At 37.9% G+C, this 22,236-nt stretch overlaps 1 protein-coding gene across 21 annotated transcripts in view; it reads left to right on the forward strand.

Annotated features, from left to right (window-relative positions):
• utrn (utrophin) overlaps positions 1 to 22,236 on the forward strand; it is a 315,686-nt gene that overhangs the window by 251,305 nt on the left and 42,145 nt on the right. For 20 of the 21 annotated variants that reach the window (XM_087306271.1, XM_087306280.1, XM_087306278.1 and 17 more), the window contains 3 exons: positions 2,662 to 2,828; positions 11,512 to 11,623; positions 21,118 to 21,254. In XM_087306271.1, the coding sequence (XP_087162397.1) occupies positions 2,662 to 2,828; positions 11,512 to 11,623; positions 21,118 to 21,254 (416 nt within the window). Of the gene's footprint in view, positions 1 to 2,661; positions 2,829 to 11,511; positions 12,219 to 12,309; positions 12,721 to 21,117; positions 21,255 to 22,236 lie in introns of those variants that run through there. The other variant, XR_015522994.1, reaches the window with a different exon arrangement.

The raw sequence follows: 22,236 nt of genomic DNA on the forward strand, positions 1-22,236 counted from the left end.
GTAGTGAAAATCAAACCACACTGAACTGAAGTGAACTTCAACTCTGAAAACTGGACTGACACCGCTTCAGTTTACTAGAACTTCTATGCTAAGCTGCTTTGACACAATCTACACTGTAAAGGCGCTAAAGAAATAAAGATGAATGGTGTTTATTTATTTTTATTTCATTTAACATGAACAACAGACTTGCTGAATGTGTCAGTTCAATCAAAAAACGTGCATCAAAAGTTAGGGTAACATTTATAATTACACACTATAGATCCTTTGTTAAGCAATAGCAAACAGTTATTCATTATTTGTTAAGCATTTACTCTACATTAATAGCCATTTATAAATATATCTACAGCTGCTCTATTCTTGACTTAAAAGCTCATATATAATGTGCTTAATGATTGTGTTTTCATACTTCAATGATTCATTCATTCATTTTCTTGTCGGCTTAGTCCCTTTATTAATCCAGGGTTGCCACAGCGGAATGAACCGCCAACTTATCCAGCAAGTTTTTACGCAGCGGATGCCCTTCCAGCCGCAACCCATCTCTGGGAATCAATGATTCATTCATTCATTCATTTTATTTTCAGCCTAGTCCCTTTATTAATGCGGGGTCGCCACAGTGGAATGAACCGCCAACTTATCCAGCACATGTTTTTACACAGCGGATGCCCTTCCAGCTGCAACCCATCTCTGGGAAACATCCATACACACTCATTCACACTCATACACTACGGACAATTTAGCCTACCCAATTCACCTGTACCGCATGTCTTTGAATTGTGGGGAAACCGGAGGACCCAGAGGAAACCCATGCGGATCATGGGGGAACATGCAAACTCCACACAACAGAGGTGCTAATCCAAATGCAGGTTTATGAACATGTATGGACAGGCAAGCAATGGTCAACACAGGGAAAATCAGATGGCAAATCTTGAGTCCGGGTCATATAACAGGCAGATGGTCAAGGGGCAGGCAGCAGACAATGTAAAACAAAACAAAGCAAGGTTCAAACACTGAAGGCAAGGAAAGCACATAGTAATGTTCACAATCAGTATAACAAGGCTCAGCATAGATGTGTGTGTGTGTGTGTGTGTGCTGTATAAATAGTCCAACTAATCAGTCTTTGAGCTGCTTCAGCTGAGTGAGTGTAATCAAACGGGATTAGGAACCGGTGAGTGTGTGTGGTGCATGACTGGCACTTGTAGTTCTGAAAGGGTGGAGTTCGTTAGTGATCTGTGTGTATAACATTGATCTGCACAGGCTGGATCGCAGGTGACTGCATTCAGCTTAAAGTGACATTTAAGGCAAGTCTAAGGGTGCGTTCACACCTGTGAACCGATTTATTTGTTCAGAAACAAGGATTAAAGTTGTTATATTGTTGCTCTTTGTTCTTGGAGCGGTCGCTTTCAAACGGCAAAGTTTCAAATTGGACCAAAATAGCTAAAACAAGTCACGTGTGAGTAAACTCTCCTCACAGTGGTCAGAGTTTCAGGGTTTATTTTGCAGAGTCTCGCTCAGCTCGAGGGGTGGTGGTTTGGTGGGGTTTGACAGGGTGTGTGCAACGTGTCTGAAGAGCGAAGAGGGATGCGGTGGTGGAAGGGTGAGAAAGGTGCATGACATATTTGAGGAACGGGAGGAAGACGCGCGATTTCCGGAAGATTATCACTCGTTTGCGGGCATTCGGGAGTTCCTGTGCATTTGCAGCAGACTCCATTACATATCCATAAAACACTGTAATATAGCCAGGCTCGGATCATATTGCTTTCTCACTAGAATTGATCCGCTCCTGAGTTTGTTTCGATCTAGCCGAGACCACCTCGTTCAGGCGATCTCTGAGCGATTGTTTTGGTGCGGATCCAAGTGTGATTGCTGGATTCTCGTTTTACACATGCCAAACGAACCATGCTAACTGGGTAAACGAGACCGGTTCCGTTACAAAAGTCTAGGTGTGAAAGCACCCTGACAGTGGTTTGTTCTGTAGACAATCCAAAACAAACACTGCTTAAGTGGGCTGATAATATTCACTTTAAAATGGCTTTAAAAAATTAAAAACTGCTTTCATCCTAGCCGAAATAAAACAAATAAGACTTTTTCCAGAAGAAAAAATATTACAGGAAATACTGTGAAAAAATTCCTGAATCTGTTAAACATCATATGGAAAATATTTGAAAAAAAAAAAAAAAAAAAAAAACGTAAATCACAGGGGGCTATTTTGACTTCAGCTTTATGTAAACTTCTGTTTGTGTACTTATGTTGTGTGTCTTTATCAACTCCTTTCAGAATCTCTTTCCTCAATGGCTTCATTAACATACACACACACATTTGTTTTTGTGAGGAGCGTGAACCTGTATTGAACCTTTATGCTTCATGATGACACAGTGAAATATTCATTCCCATTAGCTAACATTCCGGGCATTGTGCATGTTAAAATAACCCAGCGACTGCAGCCGGCATCACTGAATTCTCTGAACGCCGGGAATATTTATGAGGCTGTTATATCTCTATAAAAGCAGCCGTGCGAGTGACAGTCATTTATGATGGTCTGCGAGCAAAATATTCTTGATTTCAGAGGGCCTGCATTGTTTACGAGTCATTCTCTCCAGCTGTTTATGGGCTTCCAGGAATCGCTCTCTGATTGGCTGCTGTTTTTCGTCTGTTTTTCCTCAGGTGACCAATAAGGTTGAGCTGGAGCCGAGGCAGTTTATTGATTGGATGAGGCTGGAGCCGCAGTCTATGGTTTGGCTGCCGGTTCTACACCGAGTTGCTGCGGCAGAGACGGCGAAACATCAGGCCAAGTGCAACATCTGCAAAGAGTTCCCCATCGTCGGCTTCAGGTACATTTATGTGCTGTCGGGTCGTTTTTATCCACTCTGGGCTGATTTTGAGCTTAATTTGGTCACAACTTTCTCTGTGTTACAGCAAATGGAATGCTTTTTGGTGGCAAATCTTACTTTGAAACATATTCTTTGAAATAGGCTTTGGAATTTTTCAACAGTAGAGTCTTGCCAAATTCACTTGCTCTCTGATTGGCTGCAGAACTGGTGGATTCAGGGGAAGTGTGATATCAGGACGATCTGTGAGAGATCTGACACACACACTCACACTCACACTCGGGTTCGTGCTTGTCTGTCTGAGGGCAAAAAGGTTAGATTCACTCCTGAGGCTCAGCATTCATCTAAATGTCAGCATCTGATAGCAGTCTAAATATGAGAGACACTGATGAAAAGGGCTTGTGGGAGAGAAACGCTCAGTGGCGGTCAGACTGTTCTCAGATCAGATCTGACACTTTTAAAAGTTCAGCAGGAGTTGCAGATTCTCAGCGCGTTCATGTCTGAGTTGAGTTCAGGACATTTGCTCTCAATGTACTATTTGGTTCAATGGTGATTTGTTGATATCTGAGAATTATTTAATTTTATTTTAATTAAATTACAATTTTCTTTTTTTCATGTTTTAATTACATTTAATTTAAAAAAGTATTTTGTTTGTTTTTATTTAAATTTAATTAAATTTTATTTAATAGATTTTTTTATTTATTTATTATTATTTTATTTTATTTTACTTAATTTAATTTTCATTTAATTTAAACTTTGTTTTATTTTGTTTAATTATTTAAATTTAAAATTGTATTTTATTTAGTTTGCTCATTTTTATTTAATTTAATTTAAATTTAATTAAATTTTAATTTAATAGATTTTTTATTTTATTTTATTTATTTTATTTTATTTTACTTAATTCAGTTTTAATTTCATTTCAAATTGTATTTTATTTTGTTTGCTTAATTTAATTTAACTTAATTTAATTTCATTTTAATTTACGGTCATTTATTTTTTATTTTTTTATTCTACTTAATTTATTTTAATTGAATTTAAATTTAATTTAATTTAATTTTGTTTATTTATTTTATTTTTATTTAAAACATTTATTTATTTTTATTTATTTATAAAATAAAATTTCATTTTATTTAAATTATTGTTCATTTAATTTCATCTATTTGTTAATTTTACTATAACTTAAAATTGCATGACTTTGGATTTTTTGCATAACAATAAGATTTTATTAGTTAATGTATTTACTAACACGGACTAATTATGAACAATACTTGTACAGCATTTATTATTCCTATTTCAACATTTACTAATGCATTATTAACATCCAAATACATGCTTGTTAACATTGGTTGTTGCATTGTGAGTAAACATGAACTAACAATGATCAACTATTTCATTTGCTAATGAGAACTAATAAAAATGTTTAATGTTTATTCATGTTGGTTAATGCATTAATTAACAGAACCTTATTATAAAGAGTTACTCTTTGTTTTAAATTACAGTTCAAACTATTAACAATCTATGAACTAAGAGCATTAGCTTAATAAGCTAATAATTAACTGCTTATTATTAGTTAGTAGTTGGGTTGTTGTATTAGACAGGATTAGGGATGTAAAAAAAGATCATACTTTGTAAGTGCTAATAATCAGTTAATACATTATAAGTATGTAATTATAAGCCAGTAGTTAGCAGTGTGCATTTACATTTGTTATTAGACTGAGCAGGAAAGCATTGGGTTTTCAACAAGACTTAAAAAGTCAGAAGTGCTCTTTAGAAAGGCAAAGCAAATATTAATGCAGTCTTAATGGCTGGTTTAATTATTAATTCAGGTATCAATTATATATATGGGTCAAGGACGAAAAGAGGCTTTTAAGCATCAAACCATTGCAGTGTAATACAGCTCATTTTCTCTCTACATTAAAATGTGTCCTTAAAAAATTATATTTCTGAGTAAAATATTATGACCTTGCTAGATTTTTGCGGTGATTGCCTGACCACAATTGCCACTTTCTTTTAAAACACTAGGTGTTAGGGATTTGTCAGTTAATTGACAGCTTAAATAAATAAATAATTAATTACATAAACACTCACCGGCCACTTTATTAGGTACACCTGTCCAACTGCTCGTTAACGCAAATCAGCCAATCACATGGCAGCAACTCAATGCATTTAGGCATGTGGACATGATCAAGACGATCTGCTGCAGTTCAAAGCGAGCATCAAAGATGGAGACACTGTGCTCATAAAGGGATGGACATGGTCAGCAGCAATACTCAGGTAGGCTGTGGCGTTGATGCTCAATTGGTACAAATGGACCCAAAGAAAATCTCCCCCACACCATTACACCACCACCACCAGCCTGAACCGCTGATACAAGGCAGGATGATCCATGCTTTCATGTTGTTGAGGCCAAATTGTGAGCCGACCATCCGAATGTGTCAGCAGAAATGGAGACTCATCAGAGCAGCAACGTTTCTCCAATCTTCTATTGTCCAGTTTTGGTGAGTCTGTGTGAATTGTAGCCTCAGTTTCCTGTTCTTAGCTGACAGGAGCGGCACCCGGTGTGCTCTTCTGCTGCTGTAGCCCATCCGCCTCAAGGTTGGACGTGTTGTGTGTTCAGAGATGCTCTTCTGCAGAGCTCGGTTGTAACGAGTGCTTATTTGAGTTACTGTTGCCTTTCTATCAGCTGGAGCCAGTCTGGCCATTCTCCTCTGACCTCAACAAGGCCACAGAACTGCCGCTCACTGGATATTTCCTCTTTGTCGGAGCATTCTCTGTAAACCCTAGAGATGGTTGTGCGTGAAAATCCCAGTAGATCAGCCGTTTCTGAAATACTCAGGGCAGCCCGTCTGGCAGCAACAACCATGCCATGATTAAAGTCACTTAAATCCCCTTTCTTCCCCATTCTGATGCTCAGTCTGAACTGAAGCAGATCCTCTTGACCATGTCTACATGCCTAAATGCATTGAGTTGCTGCCATGTGATTGGCTGATTTGTGTTAATGAGCAGTTGGAACTTAAAGGGCCTCCACAGTCACCAGATCTCAATCCAATAGAGCAGCTTTGGCATGTGGTGGAACGGGAGATTGGCATCATGGATGTGCAGCCGACAAATCTGCAGCAACTGTCAGATACTATCATGTCAACATGGAGCAAAATCTTTAAGGAATATTTCCAGCAGCTTGTTAAATCTATGCCATGAAGGATTAAGGCGGTTCTGAAGGCAAAAGGGGGTCCAGCACGGTACTAGTAAGGTGTACCTAATAAAGTGGCTGGAGAGTGTATGTATTTTTCACTTCTTAAATATTTTAATATGTATATTTTAGGGGAAAAGTATTTGTTTTGTACATATGTATATATATATAAAAAAAAAATTATATATATATATATATATATATATATATATATATATATATATATATATATATATATATATATATAATTTATTTATTCATTTATAATAAAAAAATTGATGTATATAAATATATATATATATATATATATATATATATATATATATATATATATATATATATATATATTTTATGATGGAACTTTTATAATAATGATATTGTATGTTTTATAAACAGTATCTGGCACTTTTACCTGCATTTTGTATTTCTTCAAAGTAACTTGTGTGAGTAGAATTTGACACAGACACCAAAATAAGGCCCAATCTTTAATTTATGATAAAAACAATATTAAATTATGAACAATAATTTATTATTAAACAAAATAACCAATGCATCTTAAATGTAAAAAACAAAAAGTGTATTAAATAAGTAAGCAACTGAAATATTTAAACAATGCATTAATTATTAACCCATAAATAGCATTAACTTTTAACATCATGCAATCTTTTTATGGCTGAATTTAACAAGCTCAGCATGTAGGAAATGTTAACAATACGTAAAACACACTCACAGTAGACTTCAGTATAATCAATAAGCGTAGCACTAAAGCATTTTTATTGCATTATTATGCATTACTAATATAATAAGTCCTCTTCTTTGTGGATAATATATTGAGGGCATTAGTATCAGCGGCGTGCACATGTACAGCAGCATAAAAACACGCTTCGGGTTAATGAAGCTGTTTGAGAGGCTCTGAGTGATGCATCAGGTATTAATCCCTCATCATCCGCCTCCATGCTGGATTTTAAACAGGCACTGTGTGCTTCGGAAACAATAGGTGCTGACCTTTTCAAATGCCAGGCAAATATACATAATGCCCATCTATTAGGGCTGCACGATACTGGAAAGAATGTGCGATCTGATGTTACGATAACGACTTACAACATAACATTTCTCTAGAAAAATGCTATTTTCAGATGGAATTAATTCTAATTTAGACTAAAAAACTGATAAGGCGTAAACATTTAGGACTTTTTTTAACGATTTAAGCACAAAGTCTAAAGTGGATGGTGCAGAAGCACTAAAGGCTGATTTATACTTCTGCGTCAAACGCCGGCGTATGCTATGGCGCTGACGCATAGCCCTTCGCCGTGGCCGTCGCTGACGTGCACCTCTCAAAAAATGTAACTACACGTCGCAACAACGCGTAGCGCAAGCTCTGTGATTGGTCGGCTTGGTAGCGCTGACGAGTCTGGGCGGGACCGAGAGCCACGCGAATGGCGCGAGCGATTGTTTACAAGTGTGGAGTCCCGTGAAGGAGCTCTGGATGGAAAGTTTTGTTCTGTGTTTACCTCATGGTTAAAGTTGTTGCAAGTCCGCCAGTTCCTGCCTCAAAATAAGCGAGTTTGAGCCACTTGTACATTCAGGAAGTGTTCAGGAAACGAAAAAAAGCAGCGAAGAAACTCGACACAGAGGAAGATTTACACCTCACTGCCAACTAGCGTTTCGGAAGTGTTAATGCAGACCGACAGAGACAGCGCGCAGCAGTATAAATGCACAGCCACGCGCGTTGCATGCACCGTGGGTTACGCCAGTCACTTGACGCAGAAGTATAAATCAGGCTTTAGGGTATGTATGAATACACTTTTGCTATTTTAAGGGTGGGAAAAACAGTCTGTGGACCAGGCGCCTGCTCTTAAATGGTTGTTCTTGTTCTCTTAAAAGAGTTTTGAGTGTGTTTTGAGTATAACAAAGATTTGTTTCCAAACTATTTCTTAAAGCGCCTTTATTATGGGTTTTTAAAAAGGGTTAAATCTGAAAATGCACCTTGTTTTAATATATAGATTTTCTAAATAAAAGAATCGTTTAAATGATTTGTCGTTTGTCAGATCTTCTGCATGTTTGTATCGACATCGAAATGAAACAATACCAAATATCAAGTGCCGGATCCGGTAAAACGTGAACGCACCTTTCCCCTCAAACACTTGCAGAGTGCGGGTGTGTATACAATAATATTAATAACACTAAACAGTTGTAAATTGTCTTGAATAAATTACCTAATCACATCTGGATTTTACCAAAGACCCCTGAGGTGAAGAAAACATGGGAGGAGGAACGGTTTTTATATTTATGTAGAGAATATGACATATTTTTACATTTTAATCCTTTAATTTTTATATTTAAATATATTTGTGTGCTGCTGTGCATCCCTGTGTGTATAATAAGCATCGAGTATGCAGATTTTGTACCTGAATAGGTGCATAACACTAATGTGCTCTTTAAATAACAAATAAATACCGAATACCATTGACTTTAGACCAGCTTGTAGTAAGATAGATCCCTTAGTCTTTAAAACACTATTAATGAGTGAAAACCTCAGCAGATGTTCTGCCTCTGATTGGCTGTTGTCATTTTCCACTCTCATCTTGACTCCGCCCTATAGTGTTTATTTTCAGCCCTGGGTTCAGCTTTAGGCCGCTCCACCCAATAGCAGACAGCAGTTACTTGGGAGGCGGGGCTAAATATTGTAATCTGATTGGTCAGGATGAGGCATTACATGATGTGTGATATTACAATATCACACATGTCTGCGATACGTATTTTGCATGTACTGTTGACATGATGATAATTATTTTGCAATATATTGTGCAGCCCCAGTGTCTATTACTGTTAATTTTATGGTATGTTTAGACAGGGATTGTAGAGATCGTGCACAGTGTTGTGGTATTTGCTCTGTTTCTTTGAGGCAGAGCTGCAGACGTTTGACAGAGGAGATGTGGACTGCGGTGTGTCAGTGATGGATAGTAGAGAAGACTAAATGCAAGCAGAGAGAGAGAGAGAGCGAGACTGAGAGAAATAAAGTCAGAGTCAGTCAAGCTGGATTCATTGAGACCTGTGAAGGAAAAAAAAACTTTCAGTAGTAGTAGAGAAGAAAAACCAGGGGCGAAATTCTGTTCATGCTGATGAATTTGGTCACAAAGCCATGCAGATGTTCATCATTTGTTTAGGAGATTAAAGAATTGCCTTTTCTTCCAGAAGAAAAAATGTACTGGTAATTTACTAACCTCTCTAGTCATCCCAGATGTTCATTTCTTTCTTTCTTAAAGCAACACTCCACTTTTATATTGTTATTATTATTATTATTATTATTATTATTATTATTATTATTATTATTATTATTAATTATTATTATTATTATTATTATTATTATAAATATTATTTTATTATTATTATTATTAATAATAATAATGATAATAATAATATTTTATCATTATTATTATTATTATTATTATTATTATTATTATTAGTAGTAGTAGTATTAGTATTAATTATTATTATTATTAGTAGTAGTAGTAGTATTAGTATTATTATTATTATTTAAATAGCCTCATTTCTCCAAAAGTTAAACAAGAACAATGTAAAAGCGTTTTACCATTTTTGATTCAATTCAGCCAAAAAAAAGGCTGTTATAATTATAATTATAATAATAATTATTATTATAATTATTATTATTATTATTAATAGTATTATTAATAATAATAATATATTAGTATTATTATTATTATTATTATTATTAATTATCATTATTATTATTATTATTATTATTATTATTATTTAAATAGCCTAATTTCTCCAAAAGTTAAACAAGAACAATGTAAAAGCGTTTTACCATTTTTGATTCAATTCAGCCAAAAAAAGGCTGTTATTATTATTATTATTATTATTAATAGTATTATTATTATTATTATTTATTATTATTATTATTATTATTATTATTATTTATTTATTTATTATTATTATTATTATTATTATTATTATTATTATTATTATTATTATTATTATTTAAATAGGCTCATTTCTCCAAAAGTTCAACAAGAACAATGTAAAATCGTTTTACCATTTTTGATTCAATTCAGCCAAAAAAAGGCTGTTATTATTATTATTATTATTATTAATAGTATTATTATTATTATTATTATTATTATTTATTATTATTATTATTATTATTATTATTATTATTATTATTATTTAAATAGGCTCATTTCTCCAAAAGTTCAACAAGAACAATGTAAAATCGTTTTACCATTTTGGATTCAATTCAGCCAAAAAAAGGCTGTTATTATTATTATTATTATTAATAGTATTATTATTATTATTATTATTATTATTATTATTTATTATTATTATTATTATTATTATTATTATTATTATTATTATTATTATTATTATTATTTAAATAGGCTAATTTCTCCAAAAGTTAAACAAGAACAATGTAAAAATGTTTTACCATTTTTGATTCAATTCAGCCAAAAAAAGGCTGTGTCATTTGGCATTTCTGTGTGGAGTTTGCATGTTTTCCCCATGTCGGTGTGGTGTTCCTCCGGGTGCTCTGGTTTCCCCCACAATCCAAACACATGCTCTATAGGAGAATTGATTAACTAAATTGGCCGTAGTGTATGAGTGTGAATGCAAGAGTGTGTGGGTGTTTCCCAGTGTTAGGTTGCAGCTGAAAGGGCATCTGCTGTGTAAAACATGTGCTAGATAAGTTGGCGGATCATTCCGCTGTGGCGGCCACTGATTAATAAAGGGATTAGCTGAAAAGAAAATTAATGAATATAATTATATATTGTATAATATATATATATAGTGGCTTCACATGGTAAAAGAGGAAAATACAGCAGTCGGATCATTTCGGAAACTGGAGGAACTAAACTGTACTGAATGAGCATTTCCTGGAAAGACCAGAAGGAGCCAAGAAAAAAAAAACACCACACGCAGCGCTGTCCTCCTCCACACTCCATTTACATCCATATGAAGCAAATCTGTCTGATAGAAATACTTTTAAAGCGGGTGCTAATGGTGTTGTTGAATCAAGCATGACGTGACTGGAGTGAATGAGTGTTCTTGAGAGGACTGCGCTTTCCGGCAAATTCAATAAAGGCTGGATTATATGAAACCACAGAGTATCAGGCTGCTGTAGAATTGAGCATTTTAAAGCAATTATGAACCCCAATTTGGAAACTCTGTCTTTATTTAGCATCATGTTGTGCCAAACTGGTGGTGGAATGAGTAGTGAGAGATCATACTCGAGTAAGAGTACCCATAATTGTCAAATAATATAGTGCAAGTAGAGTAAAGGCCTCTTGAAGGAGACCTATTATGACTTTTCTAAGCGGTTTACACACAGTTGTGTGTCAGCAGTGTGTGAATATAACCACTTCTCCAGAAAACTATATACACATGATATACACAAGGGGACTTCAACTCTATATCGAGGAAATGGAAGTTGATTCTTCCTATAATAAAAGCCTGATTTGTTTGTTTTTCTCTCTGCAGATATCGCAGTTTAAAGCACTTCAACTATGACGTCTGCCAGAGCTGTTTCTTCTCTGGTCGCACAGCGAAGGGTCATAAACTGAACTACCCGATGGTGGAGTACTGCACACCGGTGAGTTAGCGGATCATGAACACCTCACACAGTCTATCCCTACTCATCAAATTAAGCCATGTGTAATGAACCTCGCAAATTGGAGCTCATAAAATAGAGGTTTTGCAAGAACGGGCATCACAGTGGGCAATCGGTGCTAGTAGAGATACAGTGGGGGAAATCAGTATTGAACACGTCATAATTTTTCTCCGAAAATACACTTGTAAAGGTGCTGCTGTCTTAAAATTTTCCCTGGATGTTGGTAACAATGAAATAAACCCATATATCCAAAGCAAACAATATTACTTAGTTTTCAAATAACGTAATAAAATGAAATGACACAGGGGAAAAGTATTGAACACATGAAGAAAGGAAGGTGTAATTCGGCAGTGAAAGCCCAGACAGCAGCTGAAAACTAAACATAAAAGTAAAGGAACTTGTTCTGCAAAAACAACCAGCTTGATGTACATTATTCTGCTTATTACTGCGCCATCTGCTGTTATAATTAGCATAGAGCACTGTCATCTCCGCTTACAAACAAATCAGCTAGCCTGGAGCGCCGTCTGCTGTTAAAAACTAGCCTAGAGCGCCATCTGCTGTTAAAAACTAGCCTAGAGTGACATCTGCTGTTAAGAAAACTAGCGTAGAGCGCCGTCATCTGTTAAAAACTAGCCTAGAGTGCCGTCTGCTGTTAAAATCTAGCCTAGAGCGCCGTCTTCTGTTAAAAACTAGCCGAGAGCGCCGTCTGCTGTTAAAATCTAGCCTAGAGTGACATCTGCTGTTAAAAACTAGCCTAGAGCGTCGTCTGCTGTTAAAAAACTAGCCTAGACCGCCATCTTCTGTTAAAAACTAGCCTAGAGCGTCGTCTGCTGTTAAAAAACTAGCCTAAAGCTCCATCTTCTGTTAAAAACTAGCCTAGAGCGTCGCCTGCTGTTAAAAAACTAGCCTAAAGCTCCATCTTCTGTTAAAAACTAGCCTAGAGCGCTGTCTGCTGTTAAAAACTAGCCTAGAGTTCCGTCTGCTGTTAAAAACTAGCCTAGAGCGCTGTCTGCTGTTAAAAACTAGCCTGGAGCGCCACCTGTTGTTGAAAATAGCTAACTTAGAGCGTAGTCTGCTGTTAAAATCTAGCCTAGAGCGCCATCTTCTGTTAGAACTAATCTAAAGTGCTGCATGTTGTTAAAAAAACTTGCCTAGAGCACCATCTGCAGTTAAAACTAGCCTAGAGAGCTGTCTGCTGTTAAAAAAAATTAGCCTAGAGCGCCATCTGCAGTTAAAACTAGCTTAGAGCGCCATCTGCTGTTATAAAAAACTAGCCTAGAGCAACATCTGCTGTTAAAAACTAGCCTAGAGCGCCGCCTCTTGTTAAAAAAACTAGTCTAATACGTCATCTGCTGTTAAACCTAGCCCAGAGCACCATCTACTGTAAAAAACTATCCTAGAGCACCCTCTGCTGTTAAAAACTAGGCAAGAGTGCCATCTGCTGTTAAAAACTAGGCCAGAGCGCAGTCTGCTGTAAAAAACTATCCTAGAGCACCATCTGCTGTTAAAAACTAGGCCAGAGCGCCATCTGCTGTTAAAAACTAGCCTAGAGCGCCATCTGCTGTTAAAATCTACCCTAAAGTGAATTTTGGGATTGATTGAGAGAAAAGCAATGCATTTTAAAAATGTATCAATGCAGAATCCATTTCTAGAGAATAATACACTTTGACAGGGATAGTCAACATGTTTGGGTTTTTTTAGGGTAGGGTTTGTGGTTAGCATGTTGCTAAATTAGCGGTCCAGTTCTGTGATGTTCTTTTCTAAAATGCTGCCTAGATGTTGTATGAGCTGCAATCCTGCTAAATACCCTTTAGAGGAGTCTTGGCATCAGGATTTTTTCCCAGGAGTGTGTTCGGTGAACAGGAGTAATGGCGGAGTTTAGTTTCTGCAGGTCAGACGGAGAGTTAAGTCTTGATCTATTAGCCTCAGGATTTCCTTCCCCCTTCGCAACAGAAGCGGTGTAAAAGCTGAAATTGAAGCTCTTCAGCTTCAGAGAGTGAAATTGAAAAGCCGTCACTGCCATTGATCAGCCCGATAAACAGATTTATTTCCACTATGTGTGCAAATTCAGAGGAATTAGACTGAATAATGAAACAAGGATTCCTCTTTAAACTGCAGCACTTGAACTTGAGTGTTTCCTTTCCATCAGTCGTAAACATGGCTGAGGCAAGGCTTATGGATGGCCTTGGTCATGTGTTCTTTGTTTTAAATGCCAGTGGGGACATAAACATGAATACACACAGACTCACGGAAACGTATATCAATGTGGGGACCAAAATTGAAGTCCTGTTGAGTACACATGCTAATAAAGCAGACAGAAGGAAGTATTTTGAAAATGTAATACAGCAGATTGTTTCCTGTGAGAGTGTAGGGGTAGAGGAGAGAATATACACACTCTACACAACCCTACTGAAAAAAACAGCTTAAACCAGCCTAGGCTGGTTGGCTGGTTTTAGCTGGTCGACCAGGCTGGTTTTAGAGGGGTTTTGGCCACATCCAGGCTGGTTTCCAGCCATTTCCAGCCTGGTCTTAGCTGGTCAGGCTGAGAGATGACAAGCTAAAACCAGCTTTACCTGCCTAGCCAGGCTGGGAACCCAGCCAAAACTAGCTATGTCCAGCTGGTTTTAGCTGGATTTAGCAGGTCATTTTCCAGCCTGACCAGCTAAGACTAGGCTGGAAATGGCTGGAAACCAGCCTGGACATGGCCAAAACCCCTCTAAAACCAGCATGGTCGACCAGCTAAAACCAGCCAACCAGCCTAGGCAGGTTTAAGCTGAATTTTTCAGCAGGGAAAAGTCTTGTGGTTTATCCTAGATGTAAGAACAATAAAAAGGAAAAGTGTCAGAAGGTGGATTTTTCCTGCTGAATCTTCCATTGATCTGCATCTCAATCCTCACAAATACTGCAGAAGACCTACTGCAGAAGGCAGTTCTGAAGGCAAAAGGGGGTCCAACCCGGTACTAGTAAGGTGTACCTAATAAAGTGGCCGCTGTGTGTATATTCGCACAAATTTCTCAAAGGAAGCTGAATGCATAAACCCAATAATGTGAATAAATAAGACCAATGCTGTTTCATTCATGTTCAGCAGAAGTTTCTCTTTGTGAACGCTATCGGCTTGTAAAAGTTCCTGCTGAAAGCGCGAGTTGAACAGCGCATTACTCATTTGCTCTGACAGCGGGATAAAGGAACCGTGTGTAAGCGCACAACTAATAAAAGCCCTATCGCCACAACGAAAAGCAATATCACCACAATGAAGAAGCAATAATGGTGTAACAGCCCGACCGAGGGCCACAAGAGCATATTCTGTTCAATATTGATCTGCTCCTCTCAGAATGCTGATGACAATATTTGCGGTAGAATCGCAAGTACATTTGTTCTATTGTTTTGTGTGTGTGTGTGTGTGTGTGTGTGTGCACTGGTTTGTGTTGTTTACAAGGACATATTTGTATAATGGCATAGTTTTACTCTATTAAAGAGGTTTATGAGGATATTCTAATTCAAAATGCTTAAAAATATATGCAACTACGCCGTTTCACATTCAGAGTTGTCCACATGGGCAGTGGGTAGCACAATCGCCTCATTGCAAGAAGGTCGCTGGTTCGAGCCTCGGCTGGGTCAGTTGGCATTTCTGTGTGGAGTTTGCATGTTCTCCCTGTGTTGGTGTGGGTTTCCTCCGGGTGCTCCGGTTTCCCCCACAGTCCAAATACTTGCACTATAGGGGAATTGATGTACTAAATTGGATGTAGTGTGAATAAGTGTGTATGGGTGTTTTCCCGTAATGGATTGCAGTCGGAAGGGCATTTGGTGTGTAAAACATATGCTGGAATAGTTGGCGGTTCATTCCGTTGTGGCGACCCCTGATTAATAAAGGGACTAACCTGAAGAAAAATTAATGAATGAATGAAGGAAAACTGACTTTAAAGCAGTTAATCGTTTCTTTGAACAAGTTGCACATGCTTTTGTACAACCATGCAAACAATTATGTACAGTTCTCACATTACCAACGGCTTATATGATGTTGATCAAAACAATAAACATTACAAATTTTTCTATATGATGTAAAAGTAGTCAAAACACATGACAACAACAGTGTTGCTCCTTTTTGCTGTAACAAACAGCAACTTCTTCTTCTTCTTCTTCTTCTTCTTCTTATTATTATTATTATTATTATTATTCATTCATTTTCTTGTCGGCTTAGTCCCTTTATTAATCTGGGGTCGCCACAGCGGAAAGAACCATCAACTTATCCAGCATATGTTTTACGCAGCGAATGCCCTTTCAAGCTGCAACCCTTCTCTGGGAAACACTCGTTCACACACATACCACACTGTTGGTGGATGAGGAGATCCCCCCATTGTGTGTAAAGCGCTTTGAGTGCCCAGAAAAGCACTATATAAATGTAAGAAATTATTATTAATATTATGACTACGAACAATTTAGCCTACCCAATTCACCTGTACCGCATGTCTTTGGACTGTGGGGGAAACCGGAGCACCCGGTAGGGAGAACGTAGGGAAAACATGCAAACTCCACACAGAAAGACCAACTGACCCAGCCAAGGCTCGAACCAGCGACCATCTTGCTGTGAGGCGACAGCACTACCTACTGTGCCACTGTGCCACCGTTATTATTATTATTATTATTATTGTTATTATTGTTATTATTGTTATTAATGCTAGTATTATTATTACTATTTATTACTGATTGATTTATTTTCTTGTAAAATTTTTTCATCTTATTTTGTGTTAAAAATCTTCTCAAGTCTCTTTATTTTTATTTTTAACACAAATTAAGATGAAAAAAATAAACAAATTAAGAATTAATATTTCAGAATGGGCCATTTATATGGATACACCTTAATAAAATAGGAATGGTTGGTGACTTTAACGTCCTGTTTGTGGCACATTAGTATATGTAAGGGGGCTTGTAAATAACTCAGGAAAGAAGTTTAAAACCAAGCACTCCATTGTTTTTCTAGTGAAATTCCCAATATGTGTATTAAGGTGTATCCATATAAATGGCCCACCCTGTATGATTAATATGTTGTGAAAAACCTGATGCGGCCAAGCCTCACCCAGACTCTGCCTCCAGCGGCCCCCAGGTAAATTGAGTTTGAGACCCCGGGTTTAGATGTTTGTGATCAGGTTTTAAATTTTGATACGCCGCAGTTTTAAAAGTCCTGTGAAGTGCTTTGAAATGAGCATTTTTTGTTCAATGTGTGATACAGTCTCAACTGAAACATGAAGAGAGGGTGGGGCATAGAATAGCTCCTCCCCTTTAAAAAAAAGCCAATAGTGTTTAGTTTTTCTCACAGCTCTGCCAGTGAGAGTGGTCGAGCTCAAGCACATCAAATAAACAGCCAACGAGAAGAAGTGGGCGGGGCATGTCAGACACTACAGAGCGTTTGATTGGTCAGAAGATTTAATGAGGTGATGTGAATAAAATCGTTGATCCATTTAGGAGCAAAAGACAAACTGCAAGCTTTGGACCAGGTTTATATCTTCTAAATGTGAGTGTAGTCATCTGTTTTGGTGTGCACCAGATTATAAGTATCCTAAAAACATACTGACACACAAAACGCATTTTTAACTCCATAGGAACTTTAAAGAGCAGTTGTTTTGACTGAAATAATTGCACTTTTTCCCCCTAGTAGATTAAAAGCACCAAGTAGATGATAAAGCACAGCAGGTCTTTGAGCTTCAGCTTGAGAAGTCTTCTGAAGTGTTACGACAAACAGAGCAAAACCGCTTTAGGTTCTTCAGGGGCTCATTAGCATATGCAGATACACACACTCCTCCATTACTGAAATGCTCCGTGTGTTGTTATTATTCAGGGAACAGGAATGTTCGTCGTCTGCTCGCACCGTGACCTTGAGTAAAAGCTCTTAAAAGGCAGTGTTTCTCCGTGTGGATCGTTTCTGTAATGCGTTTATGATGCTGCTCTGTGAAGCGTCCCATAAAAGCTTCTCGGGCCCCTGAATATCGATCACGAGTGCGATATTGCTTTTATTACACAGCTCTATATGAAGAAGTTAATATCGAGCGGCATTTCCAGAGCAGGATGAACGGCTGTTTGATTTTTTGCTTCGCCAGCAAAACGCTTTACAATGTTGAGCGCTGTACAATTATAGGCGATACAGAGTTTCAGTGAATGTACTGTTAAAGTCTAAAGTATTAGTCCTTCTGAAGTATTATTGTACTTGTGTCCCTAATTTCTGTTTCAGAATTGTTTCAGCACATTTCCAATCATAATAGTTTTAGTAACTTATTTCTAATGACTGAATTATTTTATCTTTGACATGATGACAGCACATAATATTAAACCAGATATTTACTAGTGTTCAGCTTACAGTGACATGTAATGGCTTCACTAGGGTAATTAGGGTAAAGTTAGGGTAATTAGGCAAGTCATTGTATAACAGTGGTTTGTTCTGGAGTCCAGGGGCCTCATGTATCAACGCTGCGTACGCACAAAAACTTTGCGGACGCCAGGTTTCACGCTCAGAATCGCTCACGTTTGGATTTACTAACGATGAAATTGACGTGGGAATGTGCACAGCTCCACGGCAGCTTTCTGGCTGGCGTACGCACATTTTTTGTGTCTGTTTTATTTCCATTGGCGACTCCTAGAGGCAGTTGTGTTAAATTCTTCTCTACAAAGTGTCTGAGCCGTGCAATGGCAGCTGTATGAGACGGGTTCATCTAGCAGGTATATAAGGTTTCCATACCATACAGTTGACCAGCTAAACATTAAAGCACAATTTGCAGCGGTCGCCTGTTTTCCCAATGTAATATGAGCTATCTACTGCACGCACATTGCTATAAAGACACTATCTGAAGATGAATTTGCATACGTGAATCAGAAACATTTCCATTCAATAAATGTGCAAATAAACTTGCAAATAACACCGCTTTTCTCCGGTCTACCTCCAAAAGCAGCACCTTCAATTCACATTCTGTTCAAAGTTTCTCTTCTTGCTGGCTTTTGCCGTTGCTTTTTGTTGGGTTTTGCCAAAGTAGAGTCATTAGCATATTCATACGGGGGAGGAAGCAGGGAGGGGTTTTGTGCTCGTACATGTTGCGCTCAGTTTCACGTTCATTCGGATGTACAAAAGAATATGCGTGAGATTCAGCGTACGCAGTGTTTGATACATCTGAATTTTTTCTGCGTACGCACATTTACAGCTTTGTGCGTACGCTATGCTTTAGTATGATTTCCACGCAAGTCTTCGTGTGTGGATTTAAAAAGGGATAGTGAAATGTATAGGTGCAAAATGTTGTGGTACCCTTCACAGTCTGTTTTGACACATTCGAGCATGAACTCGGTTCGAATCCAGCGTCTACATATCAGATTTTGCCTATACTATTAATCACGAGAAAGACAAGTAGGAATCATTAATAAGTTTGTGCATCATATTTTATTTGCACATTTATTGAATGGAAATGTTTCTGATTCACGTATGCAAATTCATCTTCAGATAGTGTCTTTATAGCAATGTGCGTGCAGTAGATCGCTCAGATTACATTGGGAAAACAGGCGACCGCTGCAAATTGCGCTTTAATGTTTAGCTGGTCAACTGTATGGTATGGAAACCTTATATACCTGCTAGATGAACCCGTCTCATACAGCTGCCATTGCAAGGCTCAGACACTTTGTAGAGAGGAATTTAACACAGCTGCCTCTAGGAGTCGCCAATGGAAATAAAACAGACACAAAAAATGTGCGTACGCCAGCCATAAAGCTGCCATGGAGCTGCGCACATTCCCACATTCAGTTCATCGTTAGTAAATCCAAACGTGAGCGATTCTGAGCGTGAAACCTGGCGTACGCAAAGTTTTTGTGCGTACGCAGCGTTGATACATGAGGCCCCAGGGGCGGACTGGGATTAAAATCAGCCCTGGCACTGTAGCCACACCAGCCCACAGGTGTGGGCGTGTGGAAAACAGGAAATGCCATTACTACAACCATTTTAATACACTGTAAAAAATGGCCATGATTTCAACGGTAAAAAACTGTAAAAATGCTACAGGACAAATCTGTAACCTGGTTAACGATATGCTTCCTTAATATATACGGCGAATAACGGTAAATTGACTTTCCCAGAATTCCCCGTATGGCACATCACTGTTTATGCATTTGGTTGACATTAATATGGATCTTTTTAGTTGTTTCCCCATCAGTTATGTACATTAGAGATTTATGATACATCTAATGTTGATAAACAATGTTGATTTCATGAATTTAATTTTATGCGTGTTACCAAACTGGTGTTTAGTAGCTGTGTGAATGACACTGAGCACCTTCTATATGCTGATACTCTTTTCTGCTTGTGGGAAAAGTTGATTATGATGAGCTTTGGCTCATTATGTAACTCTCATCACCACCTGCATGTGGGCGTGCTAACGTGTCTAACTGTGTAACAAAAGATGAGTAGATGTTGATCATTCAAAATACAGTAATATTACCTCGATAAATTAAAAAAATACGGTAATTTCCGTAAAAATGAAAAATTACTTTTACGGTTTGTACCGTTTTTTTAACGGTAAAATACTGGCAACCACAGCTGCCGTTTTTTTACCGTAAATTTTTCTGATTTATTTTGTACAGTGTATGACTTGTTTAATAATGAATTCTAATAATTACAGTGTAATATTTTAGTTAATTTTAAGCGCGTGGCCCACCTTCAGGATCGCTGAGGCCCACTAGTTGAGAATCCCTGTTCTACAGTATGTCAAACCAGAAATGTTGTGAATCCATCACTATGAAAGCTCTCTCCTGAAAGCGTGTGTGTACTCGTGTGGCTCTGCCGTCACCTCTGCGGTTAATTTTATGCCCTTCTAAATATAAAGGAGTGTGAAGTTGTGTTTTCAGGTCAGCGATATGGAGAGAACCTCCAGCCTCAATTCCCATTTGTTAGCAGAAGCAATGATGCAAGTGTGTGTCACCTAATTAGAGCTTATATGAGCTGCATCTTCTGGATGGTGTCCAGGGCTTTGCTGTGTGGTTGCCAGGGTGTTTGCGATGGTTTGTAGGTGCATGCTCATGCAATGTTCTCTGCCATAACTGCCAATATTTGTCTTTAAAAATCTGGGTGTCCTTGGAGGTATTTAATTTAATATATAAAATATAGAATATATATCGGCGACACGGTGGCACAGTAGGTCGCCTCACAGCAAGAAGGTCGCCTCGGCTGGGTCAGTTGGCGTTTCTGTGTGGAGTTTACATGTTCTCCCCGTGTTCGCATGGGTTTCCTCCGGGTGCTCCGGTTTACCCCACAAGTCTAAAGACATGCGGTACAGGTGAATTGGGTAGGCTAAATTGTCTGTAGTGTATGTGAATGAGAAAATAACGCCTTACAATAACCCCTACACAAGAACCCCACTGGCGTCTCTCAGCCTTTACTGTGGCTACCGCTTTGAACAGGAGCTTCTAAAGTAAATCCTCATCCATCATCACTGCTCCTCTCTGTTTTTCAGACCACCTCAGGAGAAGACATGCGGGATTTCACCAAAGTCTTAAAAAACAAGTTCCGCTCGAAAAAGTATTTCGCCAAGCACCCTCGCCTGGGGTACCTGCCCGTCCAGACGGTCCTCGAAGGAGACAACATGGAAACGTAAGCGTCTCGGTCTTCCAGCGAAAAGCTTCTTTGTGTGTACAGTATAATATCTGTTTGTTTCAGCTGTCCTCAGGCTCTCTTTTCTCCTTCTGCCGCCTGCAGTCATTATCTTTCTCCAGCCAGAGAGCTTTCACAGCCTCCACGTAACGAGATTATTCACATTGTCACGAGTGTTGAGAAGTGTGAAGAGCGGCCCACTTCTATTCACAGCAGAACTCTGCATACGGTTGAAGTCAGAATTATTCGCCCTCCTGTTTATTTTTCAAATATTTCCCAAATGATGTTGAACAGATTCAGGAGTTGTTCACAGTGTTTCCTCTAATATTTGTATTTCTGGAGAAAGTCTGATTTGTTTTAATTCGGCTAGAATAAAAGCAGTTTTTATTTTTTTTTTAAAGCCATTTTAAGGTCAATATTATTCGCCCCTTTAAGCTGTATTAGTGTTGGATTGTCTCCAGAACAAACCACTGTTATACAATGACTTGCCTAATCACCCTAACTTTACCCTAATTACCCTAGTGAAGCCTTTACATGTCACTTTAAGCTGAACACTAGTGTCTTGAAGAATATCCAGTCATCTAGAAATGAGTCTAAATAAAAACTATTATGTGTAGAAATGTGTGGACAAAATCTTCTCTCCGTTAAACAGAAATTGGGGAGTAAAATATACATATATAATAATTCAGACTTCAACTGTATGCTGTATATATTTCTCATTTCTGCAGATGTATGAATGGCTTGATATAGAGCAGGGATGTCCAAACTACGGCCCGCGGGCCATCTGCGGCCCGCATTCAGTTTTGTGGCAACCCGCGAGGCTTTTTATAAATATTAATAGAATCTGGCCCGCTATACAAAAATGAACGTAATTCAACAAATAACCTTTAATTAGGCAGCAGTTCCTGTAATAAAGCAAAACGAACCGAACAAACTTAAGGAAACATAATTAATAATCACGTTTTGGCGAGCCATGGCACAA

The sequence above is a fragment of the Danio rerio genome, chromosome 23 (assembly GCF_052040795.2).
Source record: "Danio rerio strain M-AB ecotype USA chromosome 23, GRCz13ab, whole genome shotgun sequence".
Lineage (NCBI taxonomy): Eukaryota > Metazoa > Chordata > Actinopteri > Cypriniformes > Danionidae > Danio > Danio rerio.